The 18,966-nt window shown below is 36.2% G+C and overlaps 1 protein-coding gene across 2 annotated transcripts in view; it reads left to right on the top strand.

Annotated features, from left to right (window-relative positions):
• Window positions 1-18,966, top strand: part of nup58 (nucleoporin 58) — a 49,100-nt gene that overhangs the window by 18,954 nt on the left and 11,180 nt on the right. For both annotated transcript variants that reach the window (XM_052026506.1, XM_052026507.1), the window contains exons 8-14: window positions 1,423-1,488; window positions 1,586-1,760; window positions 2,691-2,770; window positions 6,591-6,709; window positions 9,894-9,976; window positions 11,952-12,150; window positions 15,322-15,420. In XM_052026506.1, the coding sequence (XP_051882466.1) occupies window positions 1,423-1,488; window positions 1,586-1,760; window positions 2,691-2,770; window positions 6,591-6,709; window positions 9,894-9,976; window positions 11,952-12,150; window positions 15,322-15,420 (821 nt within the window). The remainder of the gene's footprint in view (window positions 1-1,422; window positions 1,489-1,585; window positions 1,761-2,690; window positions 2,771-6,590; window positions 6,710-9,893; window positions 9,977-11,951; window positions 12,151-15,321; window positions 15,421-18,966) is intronic.

The raw sequence follows: 18,966 nt of genomic DNA, 5'->3' as shown, positions 1-18,966 counted from the left end.
TTTTCATAAACAAAAAAACCTTCCTGCATTAAAAGGGCAGTGAGATATGATGATCTCAACCTAGCCCACAATACTTACTCCACATCGTCGTCAGCCATTGTCTCAGATCAGACTGTTTGTTACCAATTGAAGTGATCTTGGCGTATAGTGTGCATGCATAATCTGTCATTTGAATATTGAATCCAGTAGCATTGGGGGTATTCAAAACAATATCTAATCTGGTTGCCATTATTATTGAGCTATTGCAACTTCAGCCATGCGTCTCATTGGTGAGATGGCATATGCCAACATCCCATTAGGTCTTAGTAGCTGAATTTCCCACCCATTGCCATGTCCTTTACGAAGACCACCTACTCAAAGTTTACCATAACCAGCTCTTCTTTGAGCCTACTGCCTATTCTGCATCTTGCATAAATTGCAACTCATCAAACCCCATACTGCATTGGGCCCTGTGGGTGCTATATAAATGTAAGTTGTGTCATTTATAGCAAGTTTATTTAATATAGCTAAAACAAAACTACTGTGAAAAATATTGCAGATCTGTGAGAATCTGACATAAAAACAAAATGTTAAAGTGTCAGGATTCGTCAAAATAGTGCATTGATTTCTCTGATGTGAATTAAGTGATTTGGCAAAAATGAAGAATCTTAATTATGTTTGCTTATTTTACCTTTTCAAAAATCACGCTGAAATTACTTTCAGTTCAGGGACTTGAATTTGAGTCTTCCACAAAATGATAGGTTGGAAGTCTCTTCCTTTTCTCCAGGCAGGAAAAACCAACTTGAAAGTGGCCCCATGTGCCCAGTGCATTAGTATTTCAAGTGACCTAGATGCCTGACTTGGAAGGGGGAGACATGCAAATGGAAATATTGCAGCTGCTGTCATGGGAAATATTGAATAATACATGGTTTTTGTTTATCTATATTGGTGTGTTTAATTTGGAGAATATTGAATTCTTGTGCAAGTAAAATTTTTTGCAAAGTTAATAGCACTTGTTTATAGCTATTCTATGATACAGAATTTGCACTCGCCCATCATGTAAAATTAAACAAACAGGAAGTTTCTTTCCTGTTAAGTTGACATCTAGCTATGGTTTCTAAAATAGAGCTTGCTAGTCTGCTTCAAAATTATGAAATCCTGATGAGGGAAACAAAATGAAGAAACCTAAAAGTACATTCCACTATTCAGTTTAATATTTAACCTTCTTAAATTCTCATTCATTCAAATGGTCAATCTGTTATTTTTCCACACTTCGAAACTCTGCAAACGATTTTCCTGCATTGTATAAGGTGACAGTGATGTCATCCTTCCTTGAATATATTACAAAATATTCAAATATTATTGCAAATATATTCATAAATTGGAATCATTGCAAAGGAGTTCTTGCAGGTTTGTTAACATTTTTCTCTTTTCATCTTGCAGCGAAAGCAAAGCTCTTAAGGATGAAAATTTACCACCTGTTATCTGTCAGGATGTGGAAAACTTTCAGTGAGTTTGCTTCCTCAGGCTTGCAAGCAATCATTGACTTGTTGTTTTACAGCACAAGAACATTTTAAAGTTATGAATTCTCTTCACACATCTGCAGGAAATTTGTAAAAGAACAAAAGCAGGTACAAGAAGAGATCAGTCGAATGTCTTTTAAAGCTATGCTGAAAGTACAAGAAGATATCAAAGCACTGAAACAGTTGCTGGCTGTGGTTGCCAGTGGACTTCAGAGGGATTCACTTGCCATTGACAAACTCAAGATAGAATCCGCACAGGTAAATTAAAAGTGCCAGTAGTTCTTGCATTGCAATGAAATAAGTAAGGTGCAACCATATTTATTATTTTACCTCAAACATATCACATTTGTGACTTCAAATGTAGAGATTAGAAATTCATAATGCTTAACTTATACTATTTGAGATATTTAAATGAGTAATTTTTCCTGCAAAATAGGGAAGAAATTGGAATGCTGAAAGAGAGGACAGAGGACATATATTTTTCTATCTGTTGACAATGTAGAGATTGAGATGGCATCATAGAATAATACAGCATAAATGAAGATCATTTTGCTCTCGTCAGAAGTTGGGAGAACCATGTGTTTTCTCTTGAGCTGTGTTGGTTATCTGAATAGGCTTCTGCTCCAAGGTCTTATCCTCCCCATAGATTCTATTCATTCACAGGATGTGTTTGTTGGTGGCAAGGCCGGCATTTATTGGCCATGTCTAATTACTCCCAAGTTGAGGAAGCAGTTAAGTCTCAGCTATATTGGTAGATCTGGAGTCACACGTAGCCAAACTGGGTGAAGATGTTTGAGAATCTAAATATTCAACCCAGGAAAACAGTTGAATGAGAAATAGAGCAATTTGCTTTTCTTTGTGTGCATTGGGAAGTGGCAGATATCAGATGCCTTATCCTGATCTGGAATAAAAAGCACCCCATTAAGCTTCTCTTTGATGATAGAAACCCTGCCAAGAGTCTGTTTAGGGAAAAAAAAGGAATTACCCTGATTTCCCTCAAAAGTTGCCCGAAACAGCAGTACATTTTTTTTTAGATGGGTGAAAGCTTCAGAGTCATCAGACAGAAAAATGTTAACCCATATTTCCAAAAGGAAAAAATTGTATAAATAAATACACTGACAAAAAACTGGAGCAATGTCAGAAGGAAGGTCCCTTTTAAATCTGTCAATATTTTGCATTTACTCATAGGAGCTTAAAAATGCTGAAATAGCACTGAGAACACAAAAGATACCACCAGGACTTCAGCATGAAAATACAGCGCCAGCCGAGTAAGTCTGAATTTCTCTTAAAATATATATTTGCCAATACTTTCCGTATATGATTTGAAAGTTTTAAAACTGGAATTAAACTTCTGATTTAAAAAAAAGTGATACACTGTTGATATGTTTCTCACATGAATTAAAAGGTAAAATTTATTACCAAACTGGTACTTTGCAGATGAATAAGATGATTAAATGGAGCTTTGCATTTTTATTTATTGCAGTATCTAGTTTCACAGTTAGTGGAAACTATTGTGGTGAATGTAGTAGTCTGACCACTTCATCTATGATGTCAGCCGGCCAGAAGGCAGAATGTCATGTATAAGAATTTGTATGATATGGCTTTCTGATTGTTGCATGTCTCCATCAGGGCAGATATTCCATCTGACGTAGAGAGAATTCTTCCCCTACATTCACATATGTTATCTCCCCAGACACATTGTATTGTCATGTAGATCTGGTGTTAGAAACCATCTTCTGGAGGAAGCACAAGCCACTTCTTTGGCGGGGGGGTGGGGTGCGGTGGTGGAGTCCCAACTCTTTGTTGACCTTGTGTTATTCCTGAGGAGCGTGATTGATGAGCGTTTGTTGGCTCTTGGACTGTACTCACTGGAGTAGAGAAGAATGAGAGGGGACCTCATAGAAACATTTAAAATGTTGAAAGGACTGGACAGAGTAGATGTGGCCAAGCTGTTTCCCTTGGTTGGTGAGTCCAGGACCAGAGGGCACAATCTTAGAATTAGAGGGTACAGGTTTAAAACAGAGATGAGGAGAAATTTCTTTAGCCAGAGGGTGGTGAATTTATGGAATTCCTTGCCACATAGAGCAGTGGAGGCCAGATCATTGGAGGTGTTTAAGGAGGAGATAGATATCTAATTAGTCAAGGTATCAAGGGATATGGGGATAAGGCCAGAAATTGGGGTTAGAATAGTTTTTTTTCTGCTCATGGAGCAGACTCCCCCCCCCCCCATTTCTCATTTCTTTTTTCTTTTCCACCTTTTCTTTGGAACAGACTTGATGGGCCCTTCGATGAGCTTCTGCTCCCTTGTCTTGTGATCTTGTGATTTTTGTTTTGATATGGCAATTAGGTATTGACAGAGAAATGTCTGTGAATGTTATTTATATGTCCTGCTAGAAGCCATTTGATAAAGTCCTTTACCTGAAACTTTTAGTTGAAACTTGTGGCATTGAAGACTATTTATTGACCTCATTAGAAATGGTTGTGTGGCAGAAGATGAGAGCTAATGGGTGGATACTTTGCATGATAGTCTAACCAAGATTTCGTATAAAGTGTAGTATATCTTCCCTCCATTTCACTTCTACCCCTCTAGAAAAAAAGTGTTTTTTTAAATATTTTATGGCATTATTAACCTGAGTCACAACTCTTAGTGGTCTATATAATTATTTCTAGTAATTCAGGACTTTCCTATTCTTCCTAGCAAAATGGGCCACCTTGCATTTTACTGTCATAGAATACAACAGCACAGAAACAGGCCCTTTGGCCCATCCAGTCCATGCTGCCTGATCTTCTACCTAGTCCCATCTACCTGCACCCGGACCATATACCTCCAAACCCCTCCCATCCATGTACCTATCCAAATGTTACAATTGAACCCGCATCTACCACTTCCGCTGGCAGCTCATTCCACACTTGCACCACCCTCTGAGTGAAGAAGTTTCCCCTCAGATTCCCCTTATATATTTCAACTTTCACCCTAAACCTATTACTCTAGTTCTAGTCTCACCCAACCTTAGGGGAAAAAGCCTGCATTCAGTCACCCTATCTATACGCCTCATAATTTTATATACCTGTATAAGATCTCCCCTCATTCTCCTGCACTCCAGAATAACCTATTCAACCTTTCCCTATAACTTGGGTCCTCAAGTCCTGGAAACATCCTTGTAAATTTTCTCAGCACTCTTTCAAGCTTATTGATATCTTTCCTGTAAGCAGGTTACCAGAACTGCACAAAATACTCTAAATTTGGCCTCACCAACATCTTGTACAACTGCAACATAGCATCTCAACTCCTGTATTCAGTGCCCTGATTTATGACAGCCAAAGTGCCAACAGCTCTCTCTACGACCCTATCTACCTGTGATGCCACTTTCAAGGAACTATGGATTTGTAATCCCAAGTCCCTTTGTTCTACCACACACCTCGGTGCCCTACCATTCACTGTGTAAGTCTTACCCTGGTTTGTCCTCCCAAAGTGCAACACCTCACACTTATCTGCCTTAAATTCCATCTGCCATTTTTCAGCCCATTTACTTAGCTGGTCAAGATCACGCTGCAAACTTCGTAGCCTTCCTTGCTGTCCACTACACCCCCAATCTTGGTGTCATCTGCAAATTTGCTGACCCAGTTTACCACGTTATTATTTAAATCATGAATATAGATGATAAACAACTACAGACCCTGCGTTGAACTTTATTTGCTTATTATTTATCCATTCTGCAAGTTTACTAATATCCTCATGATTTGTAGTCCTCCTCAGTAATGGTAACCAACCCCTCCCAAATTTGGTATTATCCACATATGTTGAAATTTTCTGTTGTTTTTAATTCCAGAGTTTAAATTGTGAACAGTGGTGTTCCTATCACTGATCTTTGCGGAACACCACTGCCCACCTTTTCCCACTGCCAATAGCTACAATTTACTCCTACTCTGTGCTTCTGAAAGGCTAATGGAATACCTTTTTAGATTGAAATACACAACAGTTATGCAACAGTTATACAGACATTTATTAATCTAGGTTTAGCTTAATGTGTGAGCAGTCCTGGACATCATTCCCTTAAGATGTAAATATTTGCCTTGGAGCATGTTAGAAATTTACTTAATTATAAAGTGACCTATATGATTTGACTAAATGATGTCTTTGTAGTTTTTCAATTTGCTCAATCTCATAAGTAGCCAACAGGATAAAAATAGCTTGTTTCATTTTTCTTTTGCTGTATTACAGATCCATTTTACTGTGCCTTATTAATGTCACAAAAAAATCTTTAAATGTACTTAAAATGTTTACAGTTTTGAGTGTGAGGCATAACAAAAACTTTTACAATAATGCAGTAAATTCTGAAATATTTTTTCTGATTTGTATAACTAGAGGTGAGTTTGTGTGAATTATTTTCAGAATTTTACAGCATTAAATTCGGTACAACTTTCTAGATAGTAAACCCAATTAATAGTATTATATTATAAATTTGACCAGTTTGCATTAAGCAGCTAATCCTATCTACAGATAATTGATGTAAGATGCTCAGTGATTTATGCTGGTACTCTTTTGTGGAATATGCAAATATTTGAACTTTTATTTGTTGGTGATTTTATTTTGGACTTGCAGATATGTAATGGTTAAGGTACTGTTTACCAAACTTTGAAATTACGATATAAATCTGGTAGAAAACGGTTTCACATGCCTTTAGTCTACATTGTCTGGCTATCTTACAATGACTTTGTGGAAATTAGGAATGAAGCCGAATTATGGCCTTGCCGAGATCATCCACATTAAAAAGAAAAGTAAACTTTATTAGTAATTTTCTAAGTACAGTTAATTATTTCTCGAATAATTCTGTTCATTCATATTCCCTGTTCCTTCACCTCTTTTCTCCTTTTCTTTTCTGTTATTCTTAAACAACTCAAAGAGCATTGGAGAGAGAGAGGGTTGGTGGATCACCATGGTTCTTCATTTGCCACCTAAATGGCAATTTGGCATAGTTGACAAAACCATCTTTTTAAACTTCGTATAAATTGTTATGACAATAATATTTGTACACCTTTATGAATATTAACTATCCTGCTCAGCTAGTTCTAATTTGTATTTGACAGCTATTTCAGGCAGCTGGTGGAACAGTTTGAAGTTCAGTTACAGCAGTATCGACAGCAAATAGAGGAACTGGAAAATCACCTTGCTACACAGGCTAACAGCTCTCATATGACTCCACAAGGTTTGTACTTCTAAGAAAAAGCTTGAATGTTTTGCATGTAGGCTAGCCAAGGTACCAAATAAGATCATCATTTTATTTATGAAATATGGGCTTCACTCGTGAGGCCAACAATTATTACCCATCTCTAACTGCCACCTTGAACTGATGTATTTCTAAATCTGGATGTTGTGTGATTTGTGGAGGCATAGAGTAGGAAGGGAAACCTTAATGGTGGCATTCTCATTTGCCTGCCAGTCTTATCGGTTTTGAGTGTTAAGAGGTCACGGGTTTGCAAGGTGTCTTTGGTGAGTAACTGCAGTTTACTTGGTTCCTTGAATCCGTACCACCATTCAGTGAGATCATGGATGATCTGTAACCTGACTATATCCACCTTTTCAGTGTGTCCATTAACATCTTTAGTTGATGAAAATATATCAAATTTAAATTTAACGTTTCATGTTGCATGATTTGCCATTTCTGTAGAAAATTCCAAATTTCTAATGTCTTTAGTGTGCAGAAATGTTTCTTAATAAATCTTTCTTCAATTTTTAGACTGTTGCCTGGATTTTACAAGAAATTGTTGGCAATTGCCTGCAGGTTGCTGATACTGCTCACTGGCAGCAATCTCTGGATTTTGTCCAGAAGTTGCTATCAGCTGTTCAGAGTTTTTCACAACTGTATACTGACCACTCCCTGCACTTACGTTGGAAAATCTGTATGAGCAACTTGCAGCAGGTTGGTTCTAGCATAAGGAGCTTGTCATGGATTTTGTATGGCTATTGGAATAGTTTCTATCCTTGGTGCTCCAGTCCTCTCCATTAGCAATTTTAGTTATTTTCTTTAACTGTCAATGGCATTTAATGATCCTTATTTAGGGTGTCCAGTGTACCTTAATTTCCACTGTTTCCAGCTTTTCAGCATTTTAAAAGTATTCTGACCTATCCTTTTCTGGTCCAAAGTTCACTTTTGCCATATTGAAATCAACTGTAACAGCTCTGCCCATTTATCTCTTATTGTTGAATACTTCCATCTACAAACTTGAAGATGTAGCTTTCCATCCAGTCATTTAAGTCACTTATAAATATGGTAAATATGTGTGGTACCAACAGAGATTCTTACAGGTCATCACTAACACATCTGCCAATTTGAATAGCTTCTCATATTCCTACTGTCAGTTAGTACAACCAAATCTAATTTGCTTTCAGTTCCAGGAAGCTTAACTTCAACTAACAGTTTGTTTGTTAATCATTTGTTAACCAAGCCTTGGCCTTTTAAACCCATCAGCTTAACATTTCGTTCTGATGCATTATTCTTAACTATAGAGCCATAAATTCCTGACACGGTCGGTAACCTAACTGGTTATAATTTTCCATGTTTTCTTTCTCACTATTTTTTTAAATATCAGAGATATATAATTTTCCAGTGTTAGGAAATATGTTCTAAATCACAAAACACTTCGGAAATTATATTTAGAACACTTCCACCTGCTTCCTTTAAAATCCAGAGAAGGAAACCATTTGGTCCTGTGGATTTGTCAGTCCATGGTGCCCTTATTTTGTTTTTGCTAGTGTTGTTGAGCTTCTGCTACTGCTTCAATAGAAGCAACCCCTGTGTTAAAACTATTTGGGTTATGGAAATGTGCCCTTGCGGAATTCACAAATCACTACCCAAAGATTTGAGATACAGAATAGAATTCACTCTTATAGAATTTATGTGGGGGGGGGGAAATAAATAAATAAATGCGAAAGCAATGACAACAAATTTTATCATTTTTTAAAAAATTTTTAGCCAATGAATACTGTGGGGCAATAAGATTTAGACATGATGTCACCGCACCAATTGGATTGGCAATCACAGCCAAGTCCCTCCTTTGCCCCACTGTCTCCTGTCTGTGGACATGTGAACAGACATCTCAGAATGCAGTGCACTCTTTGTCTGTGAGGCATTTTCTCTGATGAGCTGCATTGTGGGGAGCCACAGTAGCCATGGCGTAATCCCTTCAACTTTACAACATTTCCACTGTCGCCACACTTGAACTGCACACCAGATAAGTCCAAACCTCAAGGAAGTTATGTTGGCCTTGGAAAACATACGATTTAAATACATCAGAATGGTACCAAGTCTTCAAAGTATAGCATTTGATAGTATTCCCTTGAGTTTGGATGATTGATTGGGTATTTAACTAAAGGATTTAAAATGGTTAAGAACTCTGAAACTGTAGAAGAATTATTTCCTCTTCAGAAGATGTTACCGTAAAATTTGAACAATGTCATTTAGGATTGTAATCGGGTGGAACTTTTTTTTCTCAGAAGATGAAATAGAAAATTTCAAGTCTAATTGATGATGCATTTTTTATTAGGAATGGGGTACCAGAAGGTACCAATCACCCATGGTCTACTTGAATAGTGGTACATTACAGATCTGAGAAACTGAAGAGGTTATTTTGTTCCTACATTTCTGGTGCATGTCAACAATTTTATTAGTAAAGTGTTTGAAACCTTTTTTAAAATCCCTGAAATCTCGCTTTGGTACCAACTTGGAGGGACGATTTGCTGGATGTACAATTTATTTAGAAAAGATATTGAATGAGAGACCTATAAATAAATGAAAGTCAACATCCGAAAATCTAAAATAAAAACACAAAATGCTGGCAACACTCAGCTGGTCAGGTAACATCTGTGAAAAGAGAAACTGAGTTAGCATTTCCGATCGAAGTTCTGATGGTCTTTGACCTGAACCATGAGTGTTTTCAGTATCTTCTGTACCTTTTGTAAAGATCAATAAGAGAATTTGATTTTGAAAACATGATTCTTGTGATCGACCTCAGTGCAGAGATATTGTGTACTTCACTGGTTTTGTTTCCCAGTATAGCCATCAACATTATCGAGACAGATCAAAAATACATTATGTAAATTTTGGCAGGAGTAACAAAACTTGCCTCTGTTGCCAGAAAAGTAACAATGAAGAACAAACAAGCATCCTGGACAGGAGGATCCTGCTTGACAGCTTAATTCATAAAGGACCTGTTTTGTTTTGCAAATATTTTGTGTCCTACAATTATGTTTTGAAATGAATTATTGGAGCATGTCCATTGGTCGAAATGTCCTTGGGTTGAAATTAACACAATGGGGAGAATGTACAACAAGAAACGTTAGGCAACAGAAGGATTTCTTTTGCTATTTAATCATTATTGTCATTTCTACAGACTTGTCTCTTGCAATGCAGAAAGTATACCAGACATTTGTAGCTCTGGCTGCGCAACTTCAGTCAATACATGAAAGTGCAAAGGTATGGTCGAATCTCTATTATTTGCTTATTATCTAAAAGTCCTTCAATTTGATAAATGAGAACTTGTGTTTAATATTCAGTAAAATAGATATGAATATATAGCTCATTACTGTTTTGGTACTCATTCATGAATGTAACCAGCAAAGATTTAAAAAGAAATATAGATTAAAAAGTTTTATATGAAAAATATCATCTGTGAAGAAAATGCAACTTAAGATTTTTTTAATAGTATTTTTATTTTAAAATCAAAAGTCCACATCAGCTACTTAATGCCTGAAAGAAGCCTTGTAATGGTAGCAAAAAAAAACTGCTAGAGGAACTGTGCTGGTCAGGCAGCATCTGTGGAGGCAAAGGGGTAGTCAACATTTTGTGTCGAGACCATGCATCAGGCCTGGAATGGTAGCTTTCAGTGAGCTGCTGACAAAGTGATCTTCATCTAAAAGCAGGTTTTGTTTTAACTCTGCAACACATTCACTCGTACTCCATTTCTTGAGTATCCTCTGACATGTAAGCTATTTCAGAATTATTATTGTTTAAAGTTACCGAAGTTCCAGTTTTTTTGTTTAATAAATCCAGGCTGTTTCATTATGTAAAAAAAATTCTAACCTTTTCCCCCGATCTCTTATTAGGCTTTGGGAAAACTAGCTTTGACGTCGTTTAACTCGTCAAGCTCCCTCTCTCCTTTAAAAGCTAAACTTCCTAAAGCCAAATAATGTTTCTAAAAAGGAGTTATCAGAAAACTTTCATTACTGAGGATTTCCTTGCCATTTCAGAATAGGCACCAGTTATTTTGAATAGTGCTTGCATTATGAGAAGAAACACTTATCAGCATGAGAAAGATAAGTAGACAGACAGATTTAAGACAGTTGTTAAAAGAACCAGAAGCAATGTGAAGAAAATAAATTTATGCTCTAAACTGTATTACAGCAGAGCATACAACTAATCCACACGGCACACAATTCATAAACTGCTTCATCTTCTGTGAACTTGCACCTTGCCAGTCAATACCAAATCAGCAGGCCAAACTAATAATATGGCTGTGATGAGACTGGCATAAAAGAGGAACAGTTAAGGTGGGATGGAGGGAAGAATTATTGAGTAGGTAAGATAAGATGGGGAAAGAGAAATAATTGCATCTTCTTTACATCATAGTACTCCCTTCTCTTACCCTTTTGTTTCTCATTGTCCAGTTCCCCCTCCCATCTCTGCACTCATCCCCATCTCTGCCATCCTTGGTTCTCCTCTGCATCTTTAACTCTGCTTGATCTGCAGACACGGTTTAGTTTTGACTAGCTGCATGCAATTGTGTGGAAGATCCAATGAAATGTAAATAATGTTATATTGTGGATAAGTTGTACGCAGAATATTTTCCATGGGATGCTAAATTCGCAGCCTCCACTGCCTTGTAGGGACAATGAAGGTATTCAAAAGACTGGAGTCTAAGCACAGGTGGAAAATAAAACCAAGCAGTTGGTTCTCAGAAATAATGTTTCAGTAACAATTGATTGTCAAATTAAATTATCTCAAGTATCTACAGGTAGTGTATTATTATATATAAAATGAGAAAGAACTTTGATATATTTGGCCACAATTTATTAGCCAGTCTAGATGGAGAAAGGGTGAACTTAAGCACTCAAACGTTGAAGCATAGATAGCAACAACAACTCAAGTTGATTTGGATGTTAAATTGACTATTGTACCCAGTTGTTTAAAATTTTCATAGATTGAAATTAATTGATTTGAAATTGAACAAAATTCTTGGGTGTAAAAATGATGTACAGAATGTTTTTGTCTGTGTATACTTACAACTTAATGGTGATTAAGGGAGTTATTTTCCCCTATGGATTAAAGGTATTTAACAGTTATCGTAAATATTGTACTAAATATTTGTTTCACTGTTACTAGCTTTTTACTTATTTGGTCTAGTATCATTTGCCATTCTGCATAATGAAGCTTGACTTTTTTTTTCCTCCAGATTCTGAGAGAGCAGTACCTTGGCTACCGTAAGACATACTTTGGTGATACCACTGATGTCTTTGAAGCAAAGCGTGCTGAAACTAAGAAGTGGCAAAATACTCCACGTATCACAACTGGACCAACTCCATTCAGCATACCAAATGCAGCGGCAGTTGCCATGGCTGCAACATTAACACAGCAGCAACAGCCTGCTACAGGTCTGAATGTCTTCAAGTTATAGATGAATAGTGCTGAGACAAGTATCTGATTACATTGGTCATACATTACAAACTATATAGTATACACAAATACTTCTCTTTTACTTTGTCTTCCTAAATACATCTCAGTGGTCTTACTGCTGTATTAGAAAGCAACCAAGACTTTCTTGTACCTTTTTTGTCATTTTTTAAAAAAATTACTGACACCTGCATATAAAAAGTACTAATTCATGGTTATGCAGGATATACAAAGCAATAATCTTAAAGCTGTAAGATACCTAATTTCTTAAATTGGTAATTTAGAAAATGTGAAGTGACTTTTTAATATTATAATAAAGGTGACTAAGATTCTAGATAGAAGTGACCTTGTGAGGCTTTGAATGTTGTTGAATCACTAAAATCTGATGATAACTTGCAGAAAATGTGAAATATTTGTTAAAATTGACATGTTTTTGTTTAAAAATGTTAAAATTCAAGGGATGGGTAAATGGGTGAATTTCAGGTGCACTTAGCCCTAAAAATTGTTTTGGGTGAGATTTTGCTTTGATTAACCTACAGATGATAACTACTGAAGGATGATACAGATACTATATCCATTATACAGTGAGGTGTTTTTTTTCTTCATTTAATCATGGAAGACAGTATTGTATAATACATTGGTATAACAAAATACGCTGCAAGAAATTGATTTATGTTAAGGTACCCAATGTGGCACATTCCTGGTCTGAGGTAAAAGGTGATCAGCAGGAGCTAGTTAGTTTTTCTATAAGAATATCACTTAAGAAGTCATTCAGTCCAATACGTCTATTTTTGCAACCCCTAATATCTTTGATAATTTGTTACAGGTCATGGCAAATCAGATGCGCATCTTCTATCAGTTGCAGACTAGATTGATGGGGAAATTTTAAAATGACTTCTTATTTGAATGAAAATCCCCTCACTAAACAAAAGCAGTTTTTCATCATAGTTACTATTCCAAATTTAGACAGGATACGAGGGGGATAAATTGCTTTTATAATTGAAGTTTCAGGGATATAAGCAAATGTATGAATGAAAGTACCTTGATATTTTAAAGTTTACATTAACAAAGTTCTACAACATTAATATGTGGTCAATTTTTAAAAATGGAATTTGACACAGTAAATTGTTTACAAAAGTGGTTAAGGAGTAGTTAATCAGTATTAGCAAGCTGGAATTTCTTATACTTGCACCATAATCTATTTAACATTCAAGAACAGCATTTAAAATGCGTGTCTTATTTAACATATTCAAGAGCAGCATTTAAAATGTGTACCTAATTTGCTAATCTCAGCCACAAAACATTTCTGTTTTGTACAGTGAATATTTATTGATGGCTTGCCTCCTACCCGCCCCGCACACAACCAGTGAAACTGGTTCCATTTAGGATGTGTAAAATTAAAATGACATTTTAAATGAATTTGAAGAAAATTCCAGAGTATTTGCTATTATTAACCAAAGTTAATAGCAGTGTAAACATTTAAGTAAATTAAAGTTTGTAAGATATTCATAAAACAAGGCTGCTAGAAAAAAGTGCAGGTAAGTTTGTGCACTTTTCATGTGCTATATTTTATCTGATGAAGACAATTTTTCTAAGTTTGCTTTCTGAAAGAGCAGCAATAGTATTGTTCCATTGAAAACAATTGCCAAAAAGTTTTATTACTTCCCAGTATTGTAAAATTTCAAACACACTACATAAAACTACTTTCAGTATACACAAATGCGCGGTGCCGCTGTTGCCTTCCTTATAAATACTAGGTTACAACACTAGTTTGGTTATGAAATCAGTCTTTGTAAACTATATATTATATAATACTGCATTATCTGTAAAACATGTTACAGTTATTTATGTATCTGTCTCTTTTCATTGTTCTTTCAAATCTATGATAAAAAGGGACAGTGTCAATTAATTGGCCTACATGGGCTGAATTTTTGAATAATGGAAATTTCTACTTAAGCCATCTTTTAATAAATGTTCCAACTAGTTTTGCAAATTTTGAAATAATATATGCTAGCATTCCTTGTGTATTCAAAAGTTGATAGCATATTTAGTTCTTAACATTGTCTATAGTTGTGTGAGAATTGTGGAAAGTTTTGAAATGAAGCCTACGTAGGTGCACAAAATGGTACTGTCTCTTCAGGATTTGATCCATAATTTGCTCAGATGTTTTCCGGCATTTCTTTTGGCATAATTTTAATTCTTTGCTTCTCTCCACCTTCCAAATTCCTTTTTGACAGTTAAGTCTTCTCTAACATCAGACTACCAAAAGCAATATTATGTTTTACCGTTAAGCAGGGCAAAATAAGTAGTGTGTTTGAACTGTGAAAGTATGGATGTGTTTAACCTACATTTGAAGTGTAAATTCAGTGGTGCCTTTTTAAAAGTGCGCACGCAAAGAAATTCACTTCTGGTTGTAACTGCCTTTAGAACTTGGATGAATTTTTTTTCCCTCCGTTTATTTAAAACGTTGCCTAATATCAAACTGTAGTGCACTAAAATCAAGAATATAGCAGTTATGAATTAACAAAAATGAAAATTTCATTGTTGTGTTGACATGTAATTGAGATGTTTCAAAACTAAACAATAAATTGAGACATGAAAGATCTTATTGTCTTCTTATGTACTTTTGTTCATTAAGTATTACTAAATTGACTGATATTTGAATGTGATGTACATCTAGAGTTTAAATATAAAACTGAGGCTTTGTCACAGGATGTAAGCTATTTGCTGACTTTTAAAAAGCAAAATTTGGGACATGTCTTTGTGCTGGATAGACATACCATAGTGTGAACATGTTTTGTGAAATGTAAGAAGAAAATAGATGACCAAAGTAACTGTAAAGAGAGGATTTAGTATGATTTGCTCTGAATTTTTTAAGTGTTCTCCAACTACTACTGAGTGGTTGAATTGGCAAAAAAAAGTTTTAAAAAAAATTTAATTTGCATAAATATGGATCAGTTTTGTTCAGTTTTTTTGTTCCTTTTTTTGGATCAGTTTAAGGCTGTGAATGTACATTTGATGTCTTTGTCCATTATTTCAAGAGTGGCAAAAATAAAATTCTCATTGGAGAGTCATTTTATAAAATATATGCTTAAAACTATTTCTAAGTGTAATGGAAATTTTGTCTTTTTTCTCAATTATTTCTATATCAGGACCACAGCCAGCTTTGGGAGTTAACTTTGGATCACCATTCGTCTCAGGTATTGGCACTGGCTTGCAGTCAAGTGGCTTAGGTTCTTCAACACTTGGAGGTACCATTTTATAAAAACCTTTTTCTAATGTCCAAGTTTTCATTTTGATGCTTTATAAATAGTGTTCAAATGCATTAGGTCAGTTAAAGTGACTATAAAGTCAATCCAAAAATAATTGCAAGCTATTTCCCAAATCAAAATTTCCTTACATGTAATGTTTCACATTCTTAAATACTTCTGCAAGGAAGATTTTTGTTTGTGATTAGTGAGTTATCATAATACTGACTTAAACACGTCCAAACGTTTGGAAAATTTAGCAAATGCCATGCACTCTTCAAGCACAATATCCTTAAATCTAGAATTTGGGTATGATACCTAATATTATTTGACTGTTTTCACTAAATTTGACAGGTAGTGTCTCCTCTGTAATGTGCATAAGCTAATAAGAAATGGGACTGACTTCAACATGTAGAACTTCCATGTGTCACCTCAATTTACAAAATCTTTTTGTGTAATTTTTTTTCGCTTTCTTTACTCAGTTTCCAAGTTATAAAGCAATTTGACATTTTTTCAATTGCTCTATGTGCCCGCTCCACTACCAACCCTGTCACTCTCTCTTTCTGCAAGCCCACCACCCCTCTACCTGTTCTTGTAAAAACTAGAAACAATAGAAATGTACAGTACATCTATCAGATTCTAAAATACAAATATTTAAGTGCAGGCACAATAACTGCTCTGCTTTGTGCATTAATATTTTTTGATTGCTCATGTATCTACAGTGTAGCTCCACATGTCTGCTGTCTGCAGCAAAATCTGAATACAGTAAAACTCCGATAATTCACTATCAGACTATTCAAAAATCCCAATTGATCGGCATCTGGCTCACCAGATAATGTTTGTTGCATTTCCCATCCACTCACCGGGGCCCTGGTTCCTGCACTCCCTTTAAATTTACCTGGATCACTGGAAATTTAATTATTCTGCTATGTAACATCTCAAAAAAAAAAGTTAACTATGTGTTGGAATATTACTAGAATAACATCAAATAATTAAAACAAAATCTTCTGGTCCAGCACCACCAAAGTACCCAGTGTGCCAGATTAACAGAGTTTTACTGTACATTCATCAGAAGATCTTGCATAATGTTACAAAAAACACTGGGGATGCTGGAAATCAGAAATGAAAGAAAATGCTGGATCTATCAACAGGTCAGGCAGCATTGACGTTTCAGGTTGATGATCTTTGATTAGAACCAGAAAAACATAGAGATAAAACAAATTTTAACAATGAAGGGAGAAGAGAACAAAAGGAAAGGTCTGGGATAGTTAGGAAACTAAATAACAAGGATGATGATGATATTCAACAAAGGGAAATGGTAATAGGAGATGAATCTAGAAGCAAAGAACTTGTAAATAGCAGAACCATTATCTGAAATTGCTGAACGCAACATTAAGTGGAAGGTTGTAGTGTGCCATGATGGAAACTGGGGTGCTCTTGATCAGCCTTGAATTTCATTGGAACAGTCTGAGGCTGAATGCAGAGATGTGTAGGGGAACTTAACTGACAAACAGCTAGATAAGCATATGTGCTCCCCTACCCGCCCCCCCCCCCCCCCCCCCAATTTAGAGAAGACTGTCACAAGCAGTAAATTAAAATGGATATGAATAAATCACTCTTTCATTTGGAATCTGTGTCAGACCCTGGATAATGAGGAGAAGATGAAAGAGAAGATGTTCTATTATCTGGCAAAAGAAAGTGGCATTGATGGGGTGAATTAGGGCAGCCTGAAAGGAATGGCTCCTTGGGGGGAAGGGAAATATATTTGGTGGTGGTATTAAGAATAGGAGGATGAGGAGGCATGCTACCCTTGAGCCGTCTCTGCCATTCATCAAGATCATAGCTGATCTACATCACCATTTTCCTGTACTATCCCCATATCCCTTCATTTCCTTAATAAACAGAAATACTATTGATCTCTGTGTGGAATGAACTTAATGAATGATTCTCTACAGCCATCGGGGTACAGAATTCCAAAGACTTTCCACCCTTGGGATGAAAAAGCTTCTCTTCATATCAGTTCTAAATGGCCTTCCTCTTACTCGGAGACTGATTCTGGACTCCTCAGCCAGGGGAAACGTACTTCCTAATCTAGCCTATAGAGCCCTGTAAGAATTTCATAGGGTTCAATGAGATCTCTCCTTGTTCTTCTAAACTCTAAAGAATGCAGGTCTGTGCTACTCAATCCCTCTGCAAACTACAAAGCTGCCATCTCTGGAACCAGTAATAATGCATCTTTGTTAAAATTTGTCTATGGCAAGGATTTTTTTTAATGGAAGAACAAAATTGTACACAATATGGTCTCACCAAGGCCCTATATATTTGCAAAAAGATACCTTTGCTCCTGTTCTCAAATAAAAGCCAGCATATTGTATGACTTCCTTTTTGTTTGCTACACTCGCATTTTGGCTTTCAATGACTTGTTCGAAGAGTCTTAGGTGTCCTTGTACATCAACTTTTCCCAGTCTCTCACCATTTTAAATAGTACACTCTTTTCTGATTAGTGCATCAAAGTGGATAATTTTACAATTTTTCACAGTACATTGCATCTGCCATGTTCTTGCCCACTCATATCCTGTTGAAGCCTCTTACATTCCTCCTCGCTACTGGACAGGTCAGAGATGATATGTGGAAGGTGAGGACAGGAGTAATCTTTTTGTAAGTCTGGGAAGGAGGCAGTTAGGTGAAGGCAGAAGTATGGGAGGTGAAAACAATTTGAGGACATTGTCAACGATGGTGGAAGGAAGTCATTGAGGAGGGTGATGGATTCAGAACAGATAAAACAAAACTGGACAAACTGGGAGTATAGTCTTGGAGTCCTTATATGAAATGGGGAAGTGGCCCAAAGGGTCTGTTTTGGGATCTGACTCTTCAAAGAAAAGTAGTCAGAGATGGACTGGATGAAGATGCTGGCAGATGACTAAATTGACAGGGAATTTGGTGACCTCTTTCATTTCAGGGCTAGAGCAGTATTCAGCATTCATTGTTATCCATGTACTGGATAAAGAAGTAAGAGAGGGTGATTGGGATTGAAACAAAAAATGTTTTGCATATCCCAGAATAAAGCAGACAGCTAGAATTCATTTGGATTCCTTTGGTTAGTTGGAGGTGAGTGGAGTTAAAGGAGAGGTTATTCAATGTAAGAACAAGTTTAGACTGGAATATGAGAGTGGGGTGGTGGCTTGGGATTGGATTTGCCTCAGTTAAAAAAGATATTGAGATTCCTCGGACTGTTTCCATTCTCGTTTGAGTCAGAAAACTACAATTCTAGTTAAATTGGCAGGAACATTGGAACTAATGCGGATATAATTGGGAAGAGACTGGTAGAAAGGAAAACTTTAGAAAAGATAAGTTCCATGGGAGAGAAGCAGACCAAAACAATACAAGGCAGACTTATTTGTGGATTGAATGGGGGCTGTGTAAAATTCAAGGATTTTGATATTCAAGAAATGGGCTTTAAGCTGTGGAGGTGATTAAAGTCACTGATGATTTAGGAAAGAATGGATTGATGCTCAATGGATTGATTATGATCCTTGCATGGTATAGATT

Source organism: Pristis pectinata, chromosome 11, assembly GCF_009764475.1.
Source record: "Pristis pectinata isolate sPriPec2 chromosome 11, sPriPec2.1.pri, whole genome shotgun sequence".
NCBI classification, from domain to species: domain Eukaryota; kingdom Metazoa; phylum Chordata; class Chondrichthyes; order Rhinopristiformes; family Pristidae; genus Pristis; species Pristis pectinata.
The sequence above is the reverse complement of the archived record's forward strand: the minus strand, read 5'-3'. Positions and strand labels throughout refer to the sequence as shown.